Here is a 21,518-nt window from a genome sequence, read left to right on the forward strand (position 1 = left end):
TCCTGTCCAAGGGGTCCTATACTGCCCCTTCATTTGGAGTTAACCCTCAAGGACCCCTACCAGGACAACTTTGGCAAATGGATGTTACTCATATACCTTCATTTGGCAAACAGTCATATGTCCACATTACAGTGGATACATATTCTGGATCTATAGTAACCTCTGTCAGAACAGGAGAGGCTGCTAAGCAGCCTCATTGTCTGTATGCATTCCTGACTTTTTTACCTGGCTTTAAAAAATGACTGTGGTATAGAAACCATCCTGAAGTCTCCAGATATTAATTTTAAAATTTGTTTTGGTCATAAACAAAGATCATTTCTTATAGAAAGCTGATTTACAAACTGACTGTAGATCAATAGTCATATATAGTGCAACCTTTCATAATGGAAATCAATGCTCAAATATATATGTTGAGGAACTATAACAAACGTCAGTCTAGTAGATGTAGGTATCATATCTTATCACCCACAATCAGTTTGGCAGCCTCGGTTAAGAGAGTCACACAACGAATCGTTTACTCTAACAAGTCAGTTTGCACACAGAATTATAAAGGCAAAGACACTTTCTATGCCACATATCGCAACTGTGGTTTTTGCAAAATAGTACATCAACAGATATAAAAAGCAGTGAGAAAGAAACAGGGGCCTGGTTAGAGAGCCTTACAACACACAATCACTAACTAAACATCCTCAGCAGACTGCAGAGACGCCTTCCCAGCCAGCTTATTCCAGCACCTTGTAAGGAGTACTTTTAGTTTGCATGATAAAAAACATGCAAGGATTTTCTTGCATTGCCCTTTGCCGCTTTAGGTTGGAAAGCTACTGAACAGGAAGATAATTTCCGATATTTTCATAGTTTGCAGATTGCTAGTGCAGATGCAGAAGGTACTGTAAACACATTCCGGGCTTGCAAACCCCGTCTTGTGGTCTGTGAAATGGAGCCATATGATTGGCCAAGATTTTCGTGGCAGGGTCCTTTCCGAGACTGTTATCTGACTTCCCCATATACTCTTTGCTGGCGTCCAACACACACTAGATTTCTGTTGAATTCTTCTCTAAATGAAATCATGTCGTCCTCCCTATTTATATTGTTAACAAGAAGCAGCCTCCGTGGCACATGAAAGGGACAGAAAATGACATTGGATGTGAGATGACTAGACCTAACGTCCCTCTCTCTTGCTCAGCCAAGAGGTCCTTTCAGGTGGGCTTTTCCAGATACTCATATGCCAACCACACTTGAATAACAATTTGTTCTTTACTAGTAAATGGTAAGAATATATATATTTTAATAAGAAGAAATGCAGTCTCCAAAATAAAAATCAGAGTCAAGACACTGGTAACATTTGTGCACTATGAATTCGGCACTTGCCAGGTGCCAGCACTGAACAAACCAATACACGTATTGCACATGTATGTGAACTAAACAGTCCAGATGCCACAAAGATTCTGAGGCCATGGGAGGAAACCCAGACAGTCTAACAGGGGGGTAGCGGGTTTGGAATAGATTCCTGATTGACTTAGGAAGGATGTACAAGAAGCATGACTCACATGTGTCAACTACCCTGTAAACAAACTTCTCTCTCATCCCAGCTTTATGGCCATTTACAACACATCCTCTGAGTGGTAGCTCTCAAACTTGAGTGGTTTGAGTTCCCTTAAAGACTCATTAAAACCCATATGGCTGGGCCCACCCCCAGATTCCTCATTCAGTGGCCCTGGGTAGAGCCTGAGAAGGTGAGTTTCTGTTCCCAGGTTTTACTGATGCTGCTGATGTAGGTACCATACTTGTAGACTGTAGACCTGTATCTTCTAGACTGGGAGCCTGTATCACTAGCATGACCTTGGAAATTCAGGAATCCAGCTGGGGTTTGGACCTGCCAAGGACATCCCTCTAGGCCAGGCATGGCCAACATACAGCCTGCGTAATGAGTTTATGTGGCCCGCGATTAAATTCTTAATATTCTCCGCCACTTTAAAATTTCAGCTACTCATAAGTGGAAGCGTCTTTGATTATTGGAAATAGAGATATTTAAGAAGATAGTGATACGTGGAAAAGAATTCCGCATGTGACTAATCTAGGGTTAACTTCTAATAATTGGTCGAATGGATTAAAGATACTTATTTTTTAAGAAAATTCCATTATAAAGATTTACAACTTTTGTACTCGTCTGTACTCGATATGAACTGTTTGACATTTAGCGGCAATGTGAAACCCAAGTTCTTTTAGGCAGAGTTTGCCAGTGCGCACCCAAGGTCAAACAGTTCGTTATTTTTGTGGTCAAGTGTGCTAAATCGAGTGGCATTGTAGCATAGACAATAGCTGCAGTTGATAACTGAAAACGTGTCCAGGCTGTTTGTAAAACGAAATAATTGTTTTATTTGTGATATAACCCCTTGAAGCTCATTCTATTAATTAAAAATGTTGTTTTGATTGATTGTGATACAGTTTGGATATTTATATGTATGTAATTAATTTTTATTAAAATAATATTGTATATTAAATTTTTTTAAACTCACATTTATTCATAAACAAATTACATAATAAAATTTTGTTTACTTAAAAGAATCGCTTTTGTATTTAACATTTTTTAATTTTAATATTTCATCCGGCCTGTGAAAAAAGTTTTCTTTCTAATCTGGCCCAGGGGCAAAAACTGTTGGCCATGCCTGCTCTAGGCCGTGGCTATAGCGGTTATATGTTGGGTTACTCTCCCAGGTATGCTAATGTGACATATCCAAAGGCTGTCCGACCATGTGAGCCCTTAAAACGTTGAGATAAGCACACACTGAATGAATATATCCAGTTAACAATTAGAATTACCTTTACAAAGAAGTAGATGGTGAAGCTGGTAAAAAATTTACACCGATGACTACACGTGTCCACCCCAGTGCTGACCATATGGACTAGTGTTTTGCAACTCTGTGACCCTTTTCTTAAAAGCACCTGGGAGCGTGACAGGCTGCCCCATCACAGCAGGGGTTTCAGGACAGTAGTACCTGACTTGCTGGGCACTGCTGCCTCTCCCAGGGGAGAGACTCCGAGGCTGGTAAAGGACAGCTGCTCCACGGCCTTCAAGGTCTTCTTTCAGAACGTCACTGTGATCCCAGAGTCTATAAAATAACACAGGTACTGCCCTGGCCGGTTGGCTCAGCGGTAGAGCGTCGGCCTAGCGTGCGGAGGACCCGGGTTCGATTCCCGGCCAGGGCACACAGGAGAAGCGCCCATTTGCTTCTCCACCCCTCCGCCGCGCTTTCCTCTCTGTCTCTCTCTTCCCCTCCCGCAGCCAAGGCTCCATTGGAGCAAAGATGGCCCGGGCGCTGGGGATGGCTCTGTGGCCTCTGCCTCAGGAGCTAGAGTGGCTCTGGTCGCAACATGGCGACGCCCAGGATGGGCAGAGCATCGCCCCCTGGTGGGCAGAGCGTCGCCCCTGGTGGGCGTGCCGGGTGGATCCCGGTCGGGCGCATGCGGGAGTCTGTCTGACTGTCTCTCCCTGTTTCCAGCTTCATAAAAATGAAAAAAAAAAAAAATAAATAACACAGGTACTGCATGAGATGTTTATCTAAGCACAGCCAGCCAGCTTCTAGAATAGATGGTGGTTCTTTGTGGTTTATTGAAATATATCTGTAACATAATTTAGACATAAAAATGCAGCAACTAGACCGTCTAGTGACAAAGATGTAAAACAAGCAGTTTGTGTGTATGTGCAGTTTTACAGCCATCAGAGGAAGTAACTTTTAACCCTCTGAAGACTTTAATGATGACCAAACCCATAGCTGTGCAATCTCATTCCTCATTCCACATTCCACTTGACTGATAGCAAGGCTAGATAATCTTAACAGCAGAAAAGGCTAATTTTATATTGTCAATCATAGCAAAGTTAGATCTCCACAACTCACGAAATTTACTTAAATTGTCGCTGCTAAGAAATTGAAAACTGCTGGCTGAAGTATAGGTTACGTCCTCTATTTCTGAATGCAGAAAAATGACTATTATTTCTCCATTTAGGTTCCTCTGCAATAAAATTTTCTTTATTCTTAGTGAGCACAGGAAGTCATGGAAAGAGAGACTTAGCCGTCATTACTGACTTCCAGTCTACTGAGGGACTTGTAGAGTCTAATAATTTGGACGCTCTTTTAGGTTAGGTTTGTCATGGTATAATTATGGTAGCCTCCAAACAGACTGGTTACAACTTCCTTTTTTTTAAAAAAAAAAAGTCTATTTTGGGAAAAGAATGATTCTAAAAAGCTAGGATCCCTGGCTGGTTGGCTCAGTGGTAGAGCGTCGGCCCAGCCTGTGGAAGTCCCGGGTTCGATTCCCGGCCAGGGCACACAGGAGAAGCGCCCATTTGCTTCCACCCCTCCCCCTCTCCTACCTCTCTGTCTCTCTCTTCCCCTCCCAGCCGAGGCTCCATTGGAGCAAAGTTGGCCTGGGCGCTGAGGATGGCTCTGTGGCCTCTGCCTCAGGTGCTAGAATGGCTCTGGTTGCAACAGAGCGACGTCCCGGATGGGCAGAGCATCGCCCCCTGGTGGGCATGCCGGGTGGATCCCGGTCGGGCGCATGCGGGAGTCTGTCTGACTGCCTCCCCGTTTCCAGTTTCAGAAAAATACAGAGAAAAAAATTAAATAAATAAATAAAATAAAAAGCTAAAAATGAAGATATTAAAGGCAAAAACAGTATTTTGTTGTTTTAAGAAGCCAGTCACTTATGTAGTTTAGTTGGGAATATTCAACACATACCTTCTAAAGAAAAGGAAACAACTTATAAACAATATGACCACATGACACCACAAGGATGAAAAGAGACGTGCTCTGCCCGTCTACTGGAGGGTGAGTGATAAGTGCAGGCCCCGGCCCACTCCTGCTCGGAAGCAGGCTTCTTCCCGGGGCAGGAAATACAAATGACAGGAGTACAGGCCCTGCTCTGGACTCTGGTCCCCATCAGTGCTCCAGCTCCTTGCTAAGTCTGAAGCTTTTATTTAAACTTTAAGTCTGGGTTGTCGGTCCCTGTAGGCCAGACCTTGTGTTGGGTCCTTTGTCCACTCTGAGCTCTGCTGCCCCAAACCTTCCAGACTCCTGGCCTATGTGACTTATAGTACCTCTGAATACCCTCTCCCTTTTTTTGTGATAGAGACAAAGAGAGAGAGGCAGAGAGAGGGCCAGACTGGGACAGAGAGACAGGAAGGGAGAGAAATGAAGAGCATCAATTCTTCATTGTGCTACTTAGTCTCCTTAGTTGTTCATTGATTGTTTTCTCATATGTGCCTTGACCAGGGGGCTATGGCAGAGTGAGTGACCCCTGGCTCACGCCAGTGACCTTGGGCTCAAGCCAGCAACTCTTGGGCTCAAGCCAGAGACCATGGGGTCATGTCTATGATCCCATGCTCAAGCCAGCACCCCGAGCTCAAGCCAGCGACCCTGTGCTCAAGCTGGGTGAGCCTGCGCTCAAGCCAGCAATCTTGGGGTTTCGAACCTGGGTCCTCTGCATCCCAGTCTGATGCTCTATCCACTACGCCACTGTCTTGTAAAGCTGAATACCTTTTTTATTAGGCAAATCTGGAGTCTAATTCTTTCTGGAAGGCTTTATCTTGTCTCCCCACAATTCACAGAATAACAGCTTGCCCTTAAGAAGAGAAAGATAAGCCCACTAGAGGTGAGCCAATTTCAGAGCAGTAAAGGAGAGTCTGTAATCTATGGAAAGACAACAAGAAACTTGGAGGGGGTAGAGAGAGCTCCCTGAAGTCACTGGGCTAGATTAAGGATGAAGAATTTGGGCAGGCAGGATTTAGATAGAACAGAAGATAGTAATTCAAGCTAAGGAGCAATACAGGTAAAGGTGACAGGAAGTGCCAGGGGAGGAATGGTGTGGGGACCAGCAAGGAAAGAAGTCTGGCCAGATGGGGGATGCTCTTGTTGGTGGTAAGACAGTAATGGGAAATACAATATAAAATTCTGACAGGAAAACAGGGATAAACCTTGTGGATCTGAGCCATGGCTGGTTTCCAGGAAGCCATGGTTTTGAGAGGGCCAGCCCGAAGCGGGGCGTGGAGGGCATGGTGAGAGGAAAGACCGAGGCTCCGGCCCATACCAACCAGGAAACTAACCTGGTGCTCTACAGGGTGGGGAAGGACACGCAAGTGTGAGAGCAGTGGTGGGTGGCAGGGGAGGAGAAACAGGTGGTCCAGGGAGGACTCAGGTGCCTACAGCTGGTGGGGTAGAGTGGCAGTAAGCAGAGTGCAGGCCCCTGCTGCATGCATCTCGTGAGGCTAGATCTTCCTAGTTTTCAAGAGAAGCTGGAAATTCATAATGACAAGTTTTATTTTGATATCACATCATCCAAATTTTAAAATGTGACAATCTTGGGGTTCGAAACCCCAAGATTGCTGGCTTGAGCACAGGCTTTTCCAGCTTGAGCGCAGACTCACCCAGCTTGAGCACAGGGTCGCTGGCTTGAGTTCGGGGTGCTGGCTTGAGCATAGGATCATAAAAAAGGTTCGATGCCGTGCTTGACAAGCACTGCCCATTTGTGGACTTGGGCCTCCAGCTTACACTGTTTTTAGTCTCACTTCCTGACTAGGTGGTATCCCCTGAGCAAGGCTACGGCTTGATGATTCTGTACCTCCTCTACGATGCTAGGACAGCAGTGGAACTTAAGAGACGCTCACTAATGCTGGGGTACTGAGGGAGTGGGGAGGCGTGCCGCCCAGGAGCAGCCTCCCCGCAGGGAGGCCAGTTTCTCTCTGCCATTCTTAGGAATGACGGTAAGAGAAAACAGACTGAGTTTTAGTGGTTTGCTTTCGTTTATAAATCTCTACACTTTTTCTTTCCATGAAGATGGCTCCAAAAGCAAAGAAAGAAGCCCCTGACTCTTCCAAAGCCAAAGCCAAAGCCACAGCAAAGGCCTTGAAGGCAAAGAAAGCAGTGCTGAAAGGCGTCCATAGCCACACACACAAAGAGAGCTGAACGTTACCTATGTTCCAATGGCCCAAGACAGTGTGGCTTGGCCGGCAGCCTGTATGACCTCGGAAGCGCACCCCAAGGAGAGACAAACTCGACCACTATGCTATTATCAAGTTCCCCCAAACACCGAGGCAGCCATGAAGAAGACAGAAGACAATAATATGCCTCTGTTTATTGTGGGTGTCAAGGCCAAAAAGCACCAGATCACACAGTCTGTGAAGAAGCTCCACGATATTGATGTGACCAAGGTCAACACCCTGATCAGGGCAGGAGGCATATATTCGACTGGCTCCCAACTATGACGCTTTGAATGTTGCCAACAAAATTGGGACCCTCTAAACTGAGTTCAGCTGGCTAATTCTAAACAAAGCAATTTTACACACTAAAAAAAAAACTACAATATACCCCTTGTTGCTTGCACCCACATCCTCCCACCCCCAATACCACCCCACCCCCCAATATAGCCTCCCCAGCCCCCAATATGCCAGTGCTAACACCTGATAGACCAGTCAGGAGAAATGCCAGATGACTGTTCTTTTCCAACCTGGTTAGTCCAAACGTGAGGCTTACTTAGACTAGCTCATCTCACAGTTGTCTAGGAGCTTCTCCAACTACCTCATTAACAGGCTCTTTCCTCTCCCGGAATACCTTTAGCACAGACAATGTCCTACACTGTGCTGCTCTCTAATTGTCAGGTCTTCCTAGTCTTCTCAGCAAAACTAAAAGCTAGTTTAGAACAGCAACTGGACTTCAGAATTCTTAGTGTACTTTAAGTTTCACATAGCACTTGGCACAATACTGAAGACACACTTAATAACACTATATGTTGAATGACAGGTCAATTTTCATGACATATCTATTTTTACAATCTGTTTTTACATGTTGGTATTATTTATTAATACCAAACTCATTAGTCAACAGAGCCAAATATCAACAGTACGATTGAAATTTCTTTGGAGAGCTAAAATTTTTTAACTTAAACTATATAGGTAGGTACATTCCTTATCGAGGTAGCACCTGCACATGGTATTTTGTGGAAGAGCCACACTCAAGGGGCCAAAGAGCTGCATGTGGCTCATGAGCCAGTCTGCCGACCAGGGTCTAGGGTGAGGCTTCCAGGGGTGGCAACAAGAGATCAATAAGGTAGCCACAGCATTGTCTGCACCAAGCTATGGTCTACTCTAGATCCACTTGGAACCTTGTCTGGCTAAAAGACGAGTTGGTCTGACTCTATGCTGAGGATCTCTAATAGTTATCTCCCCGTGTGACAGTGGGCAGTTAGTTATTAAAAGGAGGGTAGCACACAAACCCAGCCTCATTTAAAGGAAGAGGCAGTTTTATATAGTCAACCTGGGGAATCCATGCAATTAATGGGGAGTGGGGGGAAGATTACGGTGCAGGGAGAAGTCCCTTACTAGCCATGTGCAATAAAAAGCCAAGTGACAAAGGAGAACTGTGAGGCATGCACAGCAGGAGTCAAAATGGCGACCATAAAGTGGGAGGAAACTACCCTGGGACAATCTGGGGAAAAGACCAGACAGGGTGAGGGCATGAAATCCCAGAAAATTCATAAAGGGATTAGATGGAGAGAGGGTGCTAGCACAGGCCCAGTAAAAGCCAAGAAAGAGGTAGGATGGTTTGAAAGAAAGCCTGCCCCTTCCAGAACCCAAGGAAATATAAAGCGTAACGAAAGCCCATCTCTGTGGGGCAGCCGTGGCCCGGGCATCACTGAGCCTTGGCAGCAGATGTGCAGGTAAGGAAATAAGGCACAGAAAAGTTAAGTAACTTGCCCAAGGTTGCACAGCTAAGAATTTTTTTTTTTTTTTTTTTTTTTTTTTACAGAGACAGAGAGAGAGTCAGAGAGAGGGATAGACAGGGACAGACAGACAGGAACAGTGAGATGAGAAAAATCCATCCATCATTAGTCTTTTGTTGTGCATTGCAACACCTTAGTTGTTCACTGACTGCCCTCTCATATGTGCCTTGACCACGGGCCTTCAGCAGACCGAGTAACCCCCTGCTCGAGCCAGCGACCTTGGGTCCAAGCTGGTGAGCATTTGCTCAAACCAGATGAGCCCACGCTCAAGCTGGGGACCTCAGAGTCTCGAACCTGGGTCCTCGGCATCCCAGTCCAACGCTCTATCCACTGCACAACCGCCTGGTCAGGCCACAGCTAAGAATTTTAATGCTAGCTGGGAGCAGAGGCTGAGGTAGACTGCTGGAGACTTGGGTGCCAGAGGTGATGGCACTGTAGCTCTGAGTTCTGACTCTCCTGGCCTGGTGGGCACAAATGCAGGCCTGTGGTCTCAGAAGCTGAACTTCTTTCTCAGTGATGAGGCATCGAGCATGATGTACCTGCAGCTTCTGCTGCTGGATCTGCAAGGGAAGCGCCTCGTCCAGTGTGGCAGCCTTCGCAAGGGCACTGTGCCCAGCAGCCCTTCCTTCTTTCAGGCTGTACTTTTGCTTTCTTTTCTCCAAACTCTAAGGGTCTCCATGACAATTGCAACCAGGGGAGCAGCGGGCTTTCAGGACTCTCCTTTTGCCTCTGTGACTTCCTTTCCTGAGTGCAGGCAGCCCATTGTAGGCTCACTCCCGTTGCTGTGATCCGGCTGCTTCTATCCTAAGCCCTTCCTTTGTTTTCACTCTAGTAAATCTTAACCTCGATCACAGGAATCTTCCTCTGCGAGTGTCCCTGAAATTCCTTTCTGGGACACCGTAGGAAACTATTTCTTCTAGTAACAAGACCAAGCTTTCATTTGCAAACTACCCATCAATCCTTGGCTGAAAATAACTCCCTTAAAGAATTCACACACTGGATAGGGCTAAAGATGAAAGACTACGTATTATGAAAACACGATTTTAGAATTCAAGCCCCCAGTGCTCTCCAGTCTTCCTTTGGATTCCTATGGTCTTGGAACCAACAGGCTGAGCCCCACCTCAGTTCCTTCTCTGAGAAGTCCAGCAAGCCAGAAACCCTGCTAGTGACAAGTAATCACTAGAAATACAAATGACCCTTTAAAGAGGTATATTTTATTTTACCAGGAACAGTTAAAGTGTACAATAAATACATTTTTAGGGGCTAAATTTAACTTAAAGAACTTCTCCCTATTGCAGGCTAATGTGAGCACTCAAAAGGTACATTTTTAAAATGAGTTATTAAAAAAAGTTGCTCTGCTTTTTTCTCACTATCACAAGCTTAGAATTATTTCTTGGCAAAAATAACCTGGTATGAGGGCTACAGAAACTAAACTTTTTCTTAACTCCACCAGATAACGTTCACACATTCCCATGGGTATGATTTTTGGGAGACTTAGAATTTATGTATTTTGAAATGTAGGAACACCATACCCCAACTATAGAACAAATTTTGCAAGATTTGCAGATGAGTAAATGAAAATAGTTGTATAAAGCCATAATGTTAGTCTGTAAAGGTCATAAATGTTCCCTGATGTCTCGGGATCCTGGACAAGCCCTCAGGATGCTGCCTTAACAACCTCTGAAAAAGGCCAAGAGAATCGAGCACATTCTTTTGCTTTCTGTAAAATGCTTTACTGAGCACTTTCTCCCTAGATTGTTCTAACAATAACCAAAAGCCTGTTTCACTTCTGTAAACCTGCTTTGGCTAGGGGCTTGCCCACTCCCCTTGCTTCTTTTTGCTTTTAAAAGCAAACCCCTGAGTTCGTTTGGGGCCTTGAGTTCTTTAGGATGCAAATCCACTCGTGGTTGTCGGCCTTAGAATAAAGACTCCTTAATTTGACTACTTGATTGTGTGGCAAAATGTTTGTTTCCTCGTTGTCCAGATATAAGTTTCTTCTTTTGTTATTTTTCTGAAGCCAGAAATGGGGAGGCAGTCAGACAGACTCCCGCATGTGCCCGACCGGGATCCACCCGGCATGCCCACCAGGGGGCGATGCTCTGCCCATCCAGGGCGTCGCTCTGTCGCAACCAGAGCCATTCTAACGCCTGAGGCAGGGGCCACAGAGCCATCCTCAGCGCCCGGGTCAACTTTGCTCCAATGGAGCCTTGGCTGCAGGAGGGGAAGAGAGAGACAGAGAGGAAGGAGAAGGGGAGGGGGGAGAAGCAGATGGGCGCCTCTCCTGTGTGCCCTGGCCAGAAATCGAACCCGGGACTCCTGCACGCCAGGCCGACGTTCTACCACTGAGCCAACCGGTCAGGGCCATAACAGTTTCAATTGTAGCACTCCAGGCTGGACTTTCAGGTTTTATTTTCTCTAGGGGACGGCAGTCTCAAAATGGTGTGGTAATTACTGACTATAAATAGTAATGTGTTTGCTTATATAATTTACATAATATGATGTTACTTTAAACAGTTTTATAAAATGTTTACTATATTTTTAATGAGCTGATGAATCATAAACACTATAGTTGGTCATATCAGAACAATGTTTTAGGAAAATAATTGTATTTTAAATGAACAACAACAAAGAGGTCTCATTTGTAGAGGTGGTCCATAAACTATGAGCGTTTTACTTAGTTTGAATCCACACCCAAAAAGGTGGGAAAGAGGTAAAGCAACCTTTGTTTCCAATTTCAACTTAAAACACCAGCCCGAAACTCCTCTTCTTCTTCCTCCTGGTTTGACCCTACCTTCTTTCCAAAGCACAAGAAGGCTTTGATCTTTAAACTAACAACACGTGGTCTGGATAGAAAAGTTTACTTTTAAAACTATCACTTTATCAAGTGCTAGTTCTGGTGTTTATACATTTAACAAGGTTTAAAATCCTCCTAAGACTGTACTTCTTAAGCTTAAGTAGAAGTAACAGAATGCATTCATGCACAAAATACCCAAAAGACCACAACTGCTACAAAATATAACTAAGAAACTAGAGGGTACTGTTGTCCATCAAAACTGAGCCTAGCCTGACCTGTGGTGGCGCAGTGGATAAAGCGTCGACCTGGAAATGCTGAGGTCGCCTGTTCGAAACCCTGGGCTTGCCTGGTCAAGGCACATATGGGAGTTGATGCTTCCAGCTCCTCCCCCTTCTCTCTCACTGTCTCTCTCTCCTCTCTCTCTCTCTTTCTCCTCTCTAAAAATGAATAAATAAATAAAAAAAAAATTTAAAAAAAAACAAAAAAAACCCCAAACAAACAAACAAAAAAATTGAGCCTAATTCAATCTGTGTAGCTTACTGGTCATCCTGAAGCAATTTAGCACCTTCACCAATACGAGAAAACCTTCAGTGACCTCCCACCCACAGGTACACAAATACAACTAAGAAGCTCTACCTCTATAAAGATGCAAATTAAGGTTTAAACAGTATAACAATTGGATGGAGCTAATCCTTTTATCGAGGTGTAAATGGCTATTGAGAACTGAATTCCAGGCTGCTAGCTTTTGTTAAGGAGCCTTACAGACGAATTTCACCCAAGAGCAATGCCATGCCACCAACTACAGGACTGTTAATAGTTTCATAAAGCCAGTGCAATTTGTTTGCTTTGATATCAAATTTCTTGACCATAAATCCAAACGTGTAAATACAAACTGCATCAGGAATTAGTGCCCTGGGAAAATAAACTGGAAGCGACCATCTCCAACCTGACCCCCTGGCTGGTGTGGCTGTATGTGCGGCCACAGTGCAGTCTGCGTGTGGGGTTTTGTTTGCCACACAAAACAGCTGTAGAAAGGACAAACACATACATAGTTAAACAGTATTTTTCTTTTAATGGGCAGCCTCACAAAACCTATGTTTTAGTGGCTACCTCTGTTCCCATTGTGCAGCCCCTTGGGTGGTCCCTTACGGTGGGGGGGCACTCGAGGAGAGCACAATGTCAAAAAGGGAAGAAGAGGACCTCGACACAAAGGCCAACAAAGCAGGGCGGTCTGCAGCAGGCTGCAGACCAGGGGTCAGCAAAAACGCTCCTTCTCTGTACCCAGGAAACCAGGGCTCCTTCCCTTCACCTGGAAACAGTGTGGCTAAGCTGATAGCTTGAATTATGAGCTACCCTCTATAGGCACTGTCCATCTGTGTTAAGGTCCTTTTCATTGTAGCAAAGGCTGCACAAGCAAAACCCTTGCCTTTTCCTCACTTTGGCCTCAAAACAGACCTCATCACTCTGTTTCATTTTAATTCTCAGAACTCCTCCCTCACCCATACCACTGTTTCCCCCCTTAAGGAGGCACTGCAAGGCCTGAGAGAATTTACAAGAGGTGTTTCCCTCCACCCTCACGCAGAGATAACCAGTCTGAACCCATAATGAGTTTTAGTAGCCAAGAATGATTTGTGATAGCTGCAGACGAGCTTTATGAAATGGGTGTATGGGTGTGTTCCCAGTCCATTTTCTCTTTGATAACTGTGGATCCCAAACCTAACATCTGGGTTGATAAAAACCCTCCTTGGTGGGAAAGTGAAGACTAGAAAGATTTACTCTGGCTCCCTGGGTGTCCTTTAACTCTGCACTCACACGCCACCAGAGGGGTGTCGTCATTAGGGTGCTGGCTGTGCTCTCTAATCTGAGGTGCACACAACAGATTTATGGAGCCAGTCACCTCAAGTGACCTGGCTTTAAATACCTGCTGCAAAAAAGAATGAGGAGGCTAAATGTCTTATTGTCATACAACCTTTATACCTTTGAAAGATTCAATCAGGCCCTATATTTTGGAAAAGTTTAAAAAACACTAGGAAAATAATGTCTTTTTATTCGATATTATTATAATAAATTCTAAAATTAAGCTCTAAGAAGGTACTTCTGGCAAAGGGACATCTGATAGAGTTAGGACAGATTATCTTTGCTAGGACTTAATGACAATGGAGGATCATAAAACATCGGACTTTTGCTGTGCTGTCACATGTCTGTGTGTCTGCGTATGTATGTGTGCATGTGTCGGGGCTCAGACGGGGCTGTACAGGGTTACATAGGTGAGGGGTTCAGGGATAGAAGAGACCAGTGGGTGCAATGAGATGGTGGGTGGGCTTATTGGGGGCTCAAGCAATGTTCAGACCCCAAAATAAATGAGTATGTCACTTCTCCAGGAAAAGTGAGTCTCCTTAAAGCCAGTTAACTCTAATGAATGGGAATGGGGTCCAGTGCAGTCATCCTCCCCTGAAGGGGAACTCAGACCAAGAGGCAGATGTCTTTCTACGTATTCTGACTCCATGTGGGGCAGCTGTGTTAGGCTTGCTCGCTGGTTTATAGGCTATAAGTACTTTGCCTGATTAATATGTGAGTGTGTGGCTGCCACGTGTGTACGGCCTATGTAAGGCAATGCGTGCTTGTGCTCAAGAGAGATGGGGGATTGCGGATTGCCTGCCCGCCACTGTGGGGGCCATTTTGCTGTTCATATGCCTGAGAGGCGGTTTTCCCTGCCTGTCTGCTCATCTGCTATTGTGACACTCTATTAAATGGGACTGGCCCAATGCTTTCCAGCTCTGTAGTTTCTCTACCATCTGTCCGAATCCAATGTGGACCTGCCTGGCCTTGGCCACTGGCATCACAGTCCATCTCCATGATGACAATGAAATGGGAGTGACAGCACCCAGGAAGGGCACCCCCAGGAAAGGGACTGACCACGTAGCATCAGTGCTGGCCCTCCCGTAGCAGTGGTCGGCAAACTCATTAGTCAACAGAGCCAAATATCAACAGTACAACGATTGAAATTTCTTTTGAGAGACAATTTTTTTAAACTTAAACTATATAGGTAGGTACATTCCTTATCGAGGTAGCGCCCACATGTGGTATTTTGTGGAAGAGCCACACTCAAGGGGCCAAAGAGCCGCGTAGGCTCACGAGCCGCAGTTTGCCGACCAGGGCTATGAGCATGGTATGAACCGATGGTGCGGGTTTGCTGCTGGGCCTCTCAGAGGATCAATACTGTGTTAGCCAATACACTATCACTGGTTAATTATTTAATCAAATACTCATTCACCTAACCAAGTGCTAAAAGAATGCCAAAGACAAAAAGAAGAAATAAGAAGGTACATGACAAATCATCATTATGAACAAATAGATTATCTGTAGAGGAAAGGCAGAGAGAGAGTCAGAGCAAACTGGCCTCCTGGGTAGACCCAGGGACCAAATGAAAAGGCTTCTCTTGTTAGTGTCAGAGTTCAAGGGATGTCAGAAAAGATACTCCTAACCCTGGGCGAGTACCCTGTTCCTGCAGCAGCACAAGGCGGCTGCTCACGTGCTGGGATGAGGAGATGAGGGAAAGGCCTTTGCAATCTCTAGATGTGTCCCTTGGCCTTCAAGGGTGCTATGCTCTGTTGCCACGTGAGCCACTCCTTTGGTTGGAAGAACCAACAGTTCCCTAGACACAAACTATGGTGGCTTGTCTCCAAGGCCTCTGCTCATACTGCAGCCCTCCCCTGAAATCTGCAATGGTTATCCTGGTAATAATCTACTGCTGTGTAACAAGCTAACCCAAATTTAGTGGTGCAAAACAGCCAATACTTCTTGTTATGTTCATGGCTTCTGTGAGCAGGAATGTGGACAGGGCACAATGCAGGTGGTTATCTCTGCTCCACGATGTCTGGGCCTCAGACTGAGCAACCAGGGCTGAGCTGGAATGCAGGGAACTGGAATTGTTTGAAAGCTTCCACACTCACATCTCCCAGGGGTAAGGCTGGGATGACTTCCGGCTCAGCTGGAATTACTGACTGCAACACCAACACATGGCTTCTGCCTAAGGTCTCTCCCATAACAACCTTGTTTTCTTGAAAACCTGACCATATTCTAGCTTTTCCTATTTTATTTTTATCTTAAATAACCAGATCCTGACTCCTAGACTCCTCTCCAACCTGTGAATCCAAGGGTAAACTTGTTTCACACAGAAAAAGCTACTTTTCAATCTCAGATGCATTAAAAGGAGGCCTAGTTTGTCGACATTCTAGCAGCATCTGGCCTGCTGGCGCCCTCCCGGCATTCTCTCTCTAGCCTCCCCAATTTTTCCTCCCTTTCCCTCCTTCCCTTTTTCCTTCTCTCCTCCTCCCTTGGCTCCCCTACATCTCTTGCTGGGCTCCCAAGGTGCTGCAGCAGGGCACCTTAGCACTCCATTGGACATGTTAGAATCTACTTAAATATCAAATGTTAAAAATTCTAGGTAAACAGTGATAACATTGTCTTTCATTTTCGTTTCTTAATCTTCCAAATTCCCTTATTCAGAGTAAGAGAGCAGGAAGAGCAAACCAACAACTCATGTTTAATATGTTACAAAATTAAGGGACAAAATACAATTGGGTCAAATTATTGACAGCAACAGAACCCCTGTCATAACTGCAATTGTGCAGAGGAAGTGGGAGGGACAGCAAATGGACCTGAGATGTTCCTGAGAAGGCAAGAATCCCCACCTCAGCTAGTGAGCAGCAGTAGTCCATTGGAAGGGGGGCTGCAGGTCCATTGCAGGGGTGAGGGCAAAGGAACCGTGGTAGAGCAGAGGAGCAATCTGGCCCTACAGCTCTACCACCTCACCAGGGCCTTTCAGCAGAACAGTCCACACTGAGGAGAGACTTCTGGGAGTGAACTCAACTGAACTGAGATAACAAAGGGAGGAGTAAGATTTCTTCTGTTTAAAGTGTAGAATAGGACAAGAGCCAAGAGATCCAAGACAATAACAGACCACTTACAAACATTCTGGAAGAACCACAGAAGAGGGAGCTCCAGAGACACAAAACTAGGAAAGCAGCCCGGCCCACCTGCCCCCCTAAGCATAGGAAAGTGCCCGTCAGTGAGCACAGCCTGAGCAGAGAGATTCCAGGCCCCTTCTCAGTGAGCGCAGGTAACGACCCCTCCTCTGCACAGGGTAGCTGTAGCAAATGACACAATGTGTATAAAGCAGCTGGCACAGCTTCTGGTACATAGTAAGCACTTAAAGATGATAGAAATTATTACCATTATTATAAACATTAGCATAACATGTTTATATAATAACCTTAAGTCTAACTGTAGGGCAGCTGTAGGCTTGCTGGTTTACCGGTTTGCCGGCTGCAAGCACTTTCCCTGACTAGTACATGAGCACGTGGCAGCACTATGTGTGTATGGCCTATGTAAGGCTATGGGTGCTTGGCTCAGGGGACTGCAGATGGCAGATTACCTGCCCACCACTATGAGGGGCCATTCTTGCTGTTTCTTTGCTGAGAAGTGGTTTTCTCTTGCCTGTGTGCTCATCTGCCATTGGGAGACTTGATTAAGCTGAATGGCCTAACTGGCTCTGCAGTTTCCCTGTCATCTGCCCGAACCCAGTGTGGACCTGCCTGGCCTTGGCCACTGGCATTACACTAACCCTAACAAAATATTAAAGATTTCGAGTAGGTTAAGGTGAGATGTGGTAAAACACTATTGTCCCATTCCAGAGAACATCTTCCAAGTTGTCCATTCCTAAAAATAGTGCCTTCTCCCCTGAAAAGTACTGGATATATAACTATCCAACTCTACCTCTGGCTTTCCCTTTCCTGGGCTGCAGGCTGACCTTCTTCCAGATGCTACATCCACAGCTGATTAGCCTATGATTTTCCATTATGATAAATTTTGAGCCCTGATTATCTGGAAGGTATCCCATTTTTTAGGAAAACTTCTGATCGCACCTATTGGGATGGAGATTTCCTGGTTACCTGTCAGAGTTCTAGGGCCTTACTGATGACCTCACACACTAGTGCTAACTGTGCATAGGCTAGACTTACAACATGTCATGCCTAACACCTCTCAACGAAAGGGGCTAGTAAAACAAAAATGGCCATTTTGTCATGATTCTGATTCTCTGATGGTAGAAATTAAATTTATTAAATTTCTAAGAGCCAAAAGTAGGAAAGAGAGAAACCAAGTTCATTTCTAAATTAAAAAAAAAATAGACAATAGTTGGCTATTCCTGGTTTACCTCATATGCATCTTTTTATTTTTAATTTTATTTTAGAGACAGAGGAAGGGAGACACAGAGAGAGAAACATCACTTTTTTCTTTCACTTTATTTATGCATTCAGTTGATTCTTGTATGTGCCCCAACATACAAGAACCTATAACCATGGCATATCAGGGCAACGCTCTAACCAGCTGAGCTACCCAGCCAGGCTATTCCTGAATATTAACTTCCATAACCATTACATCCAATTATCATTAAGTAATTAATTACCAGATGTCAATATGCCAACCACCTGAGCTGGAAAACGAAATCTGATGAAGAAGGTAAATAAAAACTGAGAAGTCAAGTTCAATTAATCAATTGTAAGATTGGTCAAAAGGAGATTCAAGATCACAGTTGCTTTGCCATTCTTCCTTTGGTTTCATGACATATCCAGAACAGGGAGAAAGCAAAAGAACATTCCAAACCAAAACAGAAAGTTCCTGATTTCTCATGACCACCTCTAGTTAAAGAAAGGGATTAGGGGCATGGCTAGCCTGACATGAGAAATAAAAGAAAATAGGTTAATATTCTGTTAATTTTTCATAAATGTGTATAAACAACATTCTGAAATAGCATATTCTACATGTCAGCAGGTGGTCATGAGTTTGGAAAGCTTTCTAAAAAGCACACATAGGAAAACAAGAGAGTCTTGTAACAAGAGAGTCTTGTAACCTATCTAAAGAAACAAATTGTTAAAAGACTTGAGAGGGCTTAAGAGGGCTCATCATGGGGACGAAAGATAAAACAGAATGGGAGAAAACCATCCTAGTAATAGATTTGAAAGGTAAAGGGCAAACCAAATTAGAAATTACTTGGTCAAAGCTATGAATTTCATAATTAAAACTGAAAGGAGCCAAATGATAGCTAGTTTCCTAGGTCTTCAGAAAGGAAGAAGCCAAGTGGAAGTGATTATGAGGGAGGAGGTCGGGAGCCACTGGGCACAATTCAGGACGTTGATAATTCTTGACTGGGGAGGGATTATAAAGTGTGCTCACTGTGCTAATTAACTGAGTAGTATACACTCAAGATTTGTTCCCTTTTCTATATGTATGCTATATTTCAATAACATTTATTTTATTATTATATAAGGATAAGGACCTCAGCTGCTTGTAATGGCATCCTAGCTAATGCAGCCCAATCCTTAATATCTCTTTGATAGCATATAAAGATAAGGTAACAAAGAATTTCAGAATCAAAATCTAAAAAAAAAAAGAGAGAAAATTCTGAGCAATGAGCCCAACATTTGGGGCAACTTTTCTTTGAAGAGTATATGCCAATTCCAGAAAAGGCAGTTGAGACTCTGAGAAACTCAGTGAAACTTTCAACCACCTCAGAGCTGAAAAATAGAAACTGAAGTCCAGCTCCACCAAAAGAGGGAAAATCAATAAATACCCACACTTTAAACTGGAAACTCAAAGGGCTACTTCCTCTAGATAAGAGTGAAACATAAGTATTCTGGTTATTAAAGGGACTAAATCCTGACTTCAAACCACCTCTGTCCTCAGACTTGGATAAAAATGACCCAAAGTGGTAGAGCGTCGGCCTGGCGTGCAGGAGTCCTGGATTCGATTCCCGGCCAGGGCACACAGGAGAAGCGCCCCATCTGCTTCTCCACCCCTCCCCCCCCCCTTCCTCTCTGTCTCTCTCTTCCCCTCCCGCAGCCAAGGCTCCATGGGAGCAAAGCTGGCCCGGGCACTGAGGATGGCTCTATGGCCTCTGCCATAATTAAACAAAAATTAGTAAATATACAGATAAGTAGAACTATGTAATTAATAAACTCCAGCTAATGAAAACATATAGAACTCTGCACCCAACAAACAGTCAATAATACATTCATTTAAAGCATTCATGGGCATTTATATAAATTGGTCATTACTATGGATAATCAACAAAAACTAAAGAACAGATGTTATTCAGAGCACATTGTCAAAAACACAATAAAATCAGAAATCTATAATGAATAGTCCTCTTCCCCTCCAATATTTAAAAAAATGAATCACTTCTAAATAATGCCTGTCAAAGAAATAAGTGTAATAATTGTAAAAATTTAGATAATTAAATTAAAATACTTAAAACTGAATGGCTGTGAAGCAGTAGGTACAGGTGAAAGCAGTGCTAAATGGAAGTTCACAGCTTCAAGGCACATGCTCAAAAATGAGAGAGACTGAAAATCAGGCATTCAATTACACCTGGAAAAAGACCCACATGGCAAAACCAAGAAAAGGAAAATAGAATAAAGATAGTAACAGAAAAAAAAAATGAGATTTTAAAAAAGCAATAGATGGCATCAAATCTGATTATTTGAAGAAATTGATAAAATAAGAAAATCTCATGCAGGATTGATAAAAGTAGAGCAGACATAAAATTATGAGTGAAAAAAGGAATATAATTATTGACACAGTAGACATTCTAAAATATAAAATATGCTCACAAAGTTGAAAACTTAGTAGATGAATCTCTAGTACATTATCCATTTTCAAAGCTGGCTCAAGATAAATGAAAATCTGAATATACACATGAGCATTTAAGGACTAATCAAACAAAAATTGAGGGCATTTGCACCAGTAGATGTCTTGCAAGAAAAGTTAAAGAAAATTCTTCATGCTGTCACCTTTACAAGTGCAGTATCCCCAGGCTGCCTTTGCTTCAAGTCACCCACCTCCTCTGGCTGAGGCCAGCAGTCTATGGTGAGATGGTTGCAAAGGCTGGGAACCAAGTTCCAGCTGATCAATGGAGTCTTCTTTTAACAGCTGTACAGAAACCTAGTGATAATGACTGTGATTACTGCCTACTTTGCCAAGGATCAAGTCTCAGGACTACTGCCCTCTTCGAAGCTTTTGGACTTTTGAAATTTAAATCAAAATAAAGATCAGGATAGTCTCAGATTTTTTTTTTTCAGATCAAAATAGTTAACAGGAGAGAAACAGGCAAGACTGGGGAGTGAAGTGCCAGGTACATGAAGGGACTCACTGATGGCCCCACCTGCTGGCACAGGGCTTTTTTCCGAAGGTGTAATGCAGAACCTTACTTTGGGAACAAAAACCAGAATGGGGTGGCAAAAAAAGTTCAGGCGGCTACCTGTGTTGGGGGCAGAGAACATGTCCAGGAAAAAGAAGTGATAGTAGTGAAGAGTAAAGGCAACTGAGAACAGATATCTGAAGGCACAGTCACTTCTGAAGGGTCATGGAATCTAAAATATGCCTCCAGTTGCACTTAAAGTGAATTTAGGGTAAATTCTAAAAGAACAAAGTTGTAAACTATTATTCCAGGCAATATAATTTTCAGCAGCAAATCTTTCTCGGATGCAACTGCTTCCTATATTTATTGAATAACTTTGAAGAGGGGCTAAATTAAAATTAAAAATCACTGGATGAGATCAGACTTTTATGACCTTGAGAAAACAAGGCTTTCATTTGACTTAGCTTAAAAGGCAGCTCTCTGTTTTGCTTTCAGGAAAGAAAGCATTCCAAGGGTAGAAAGAACAAAGCAACTTTGCAAGTACTTTGCTCAAACTTGAGAAAAGGCACACAGCACTTCATCAGCTTACTAGCGGCTGGAAGGCACAAAACTCAATATGAACACAGCAAAGGGTCAAATTGCCACTGCTTAATTTTATTTTCCAATTCTAATTAAATAATCTAACTTGCTTCTTGAGCTTCCTTATTCAACCTTCTAAAATTTATCCTTGATGATACTCTAGTTACTTAGGCA

At 43.9% G+C, this 21,518-nt stretch overlaps 1 protein-coding gene and 1 pseudogene across 2 annotated transcripts in view; one reads left to right on the forward strand and one right to left on the reverse strand.

Moving 5' to 3' along the window:
- Positions 1-21,518, reverse strand: part of KIZ (kizuna centrosomal protein) — a 124,959-nt gene that overhangs the window by 50,854 nt on the left and 52,587 nt on the right. For both annotated transcript variants that reach the window (XM_066237974.1, XM_066237975.1), the window contains one exon: positions 2,997-3,110. In XM_066237974.1, the coding sequence (XP_066094071.1) occupies positions 2,997-3,110 (114 nt within the window). The remainder of the gene's footprint in view (positions 1-2,996; positions 3,111-21,518) is intronic.
- On the forward strand, positions 6,825-7,295 carry LOC136309587 (large ribosomal subunit protein uL23 pseudogene; annotated as a pseudogene).

Source organism: Saccopteryx bilineata, chromosome 6 (genome assembly GCF_036850765.1).
Source record: "Saccopteryx bilineata isolate mSacBil1 chromosome 6, mSacBil1_pri_phased_curated, whole genome shotgun sequence".
In the NCBI taxonomy this organism is placed as follows: Eukaryota; Metazoa; Chordata; class Mammalia; order Chiroptera; family Emballonuridae; genus Saccopteryx; species Saccopteryx bilineata.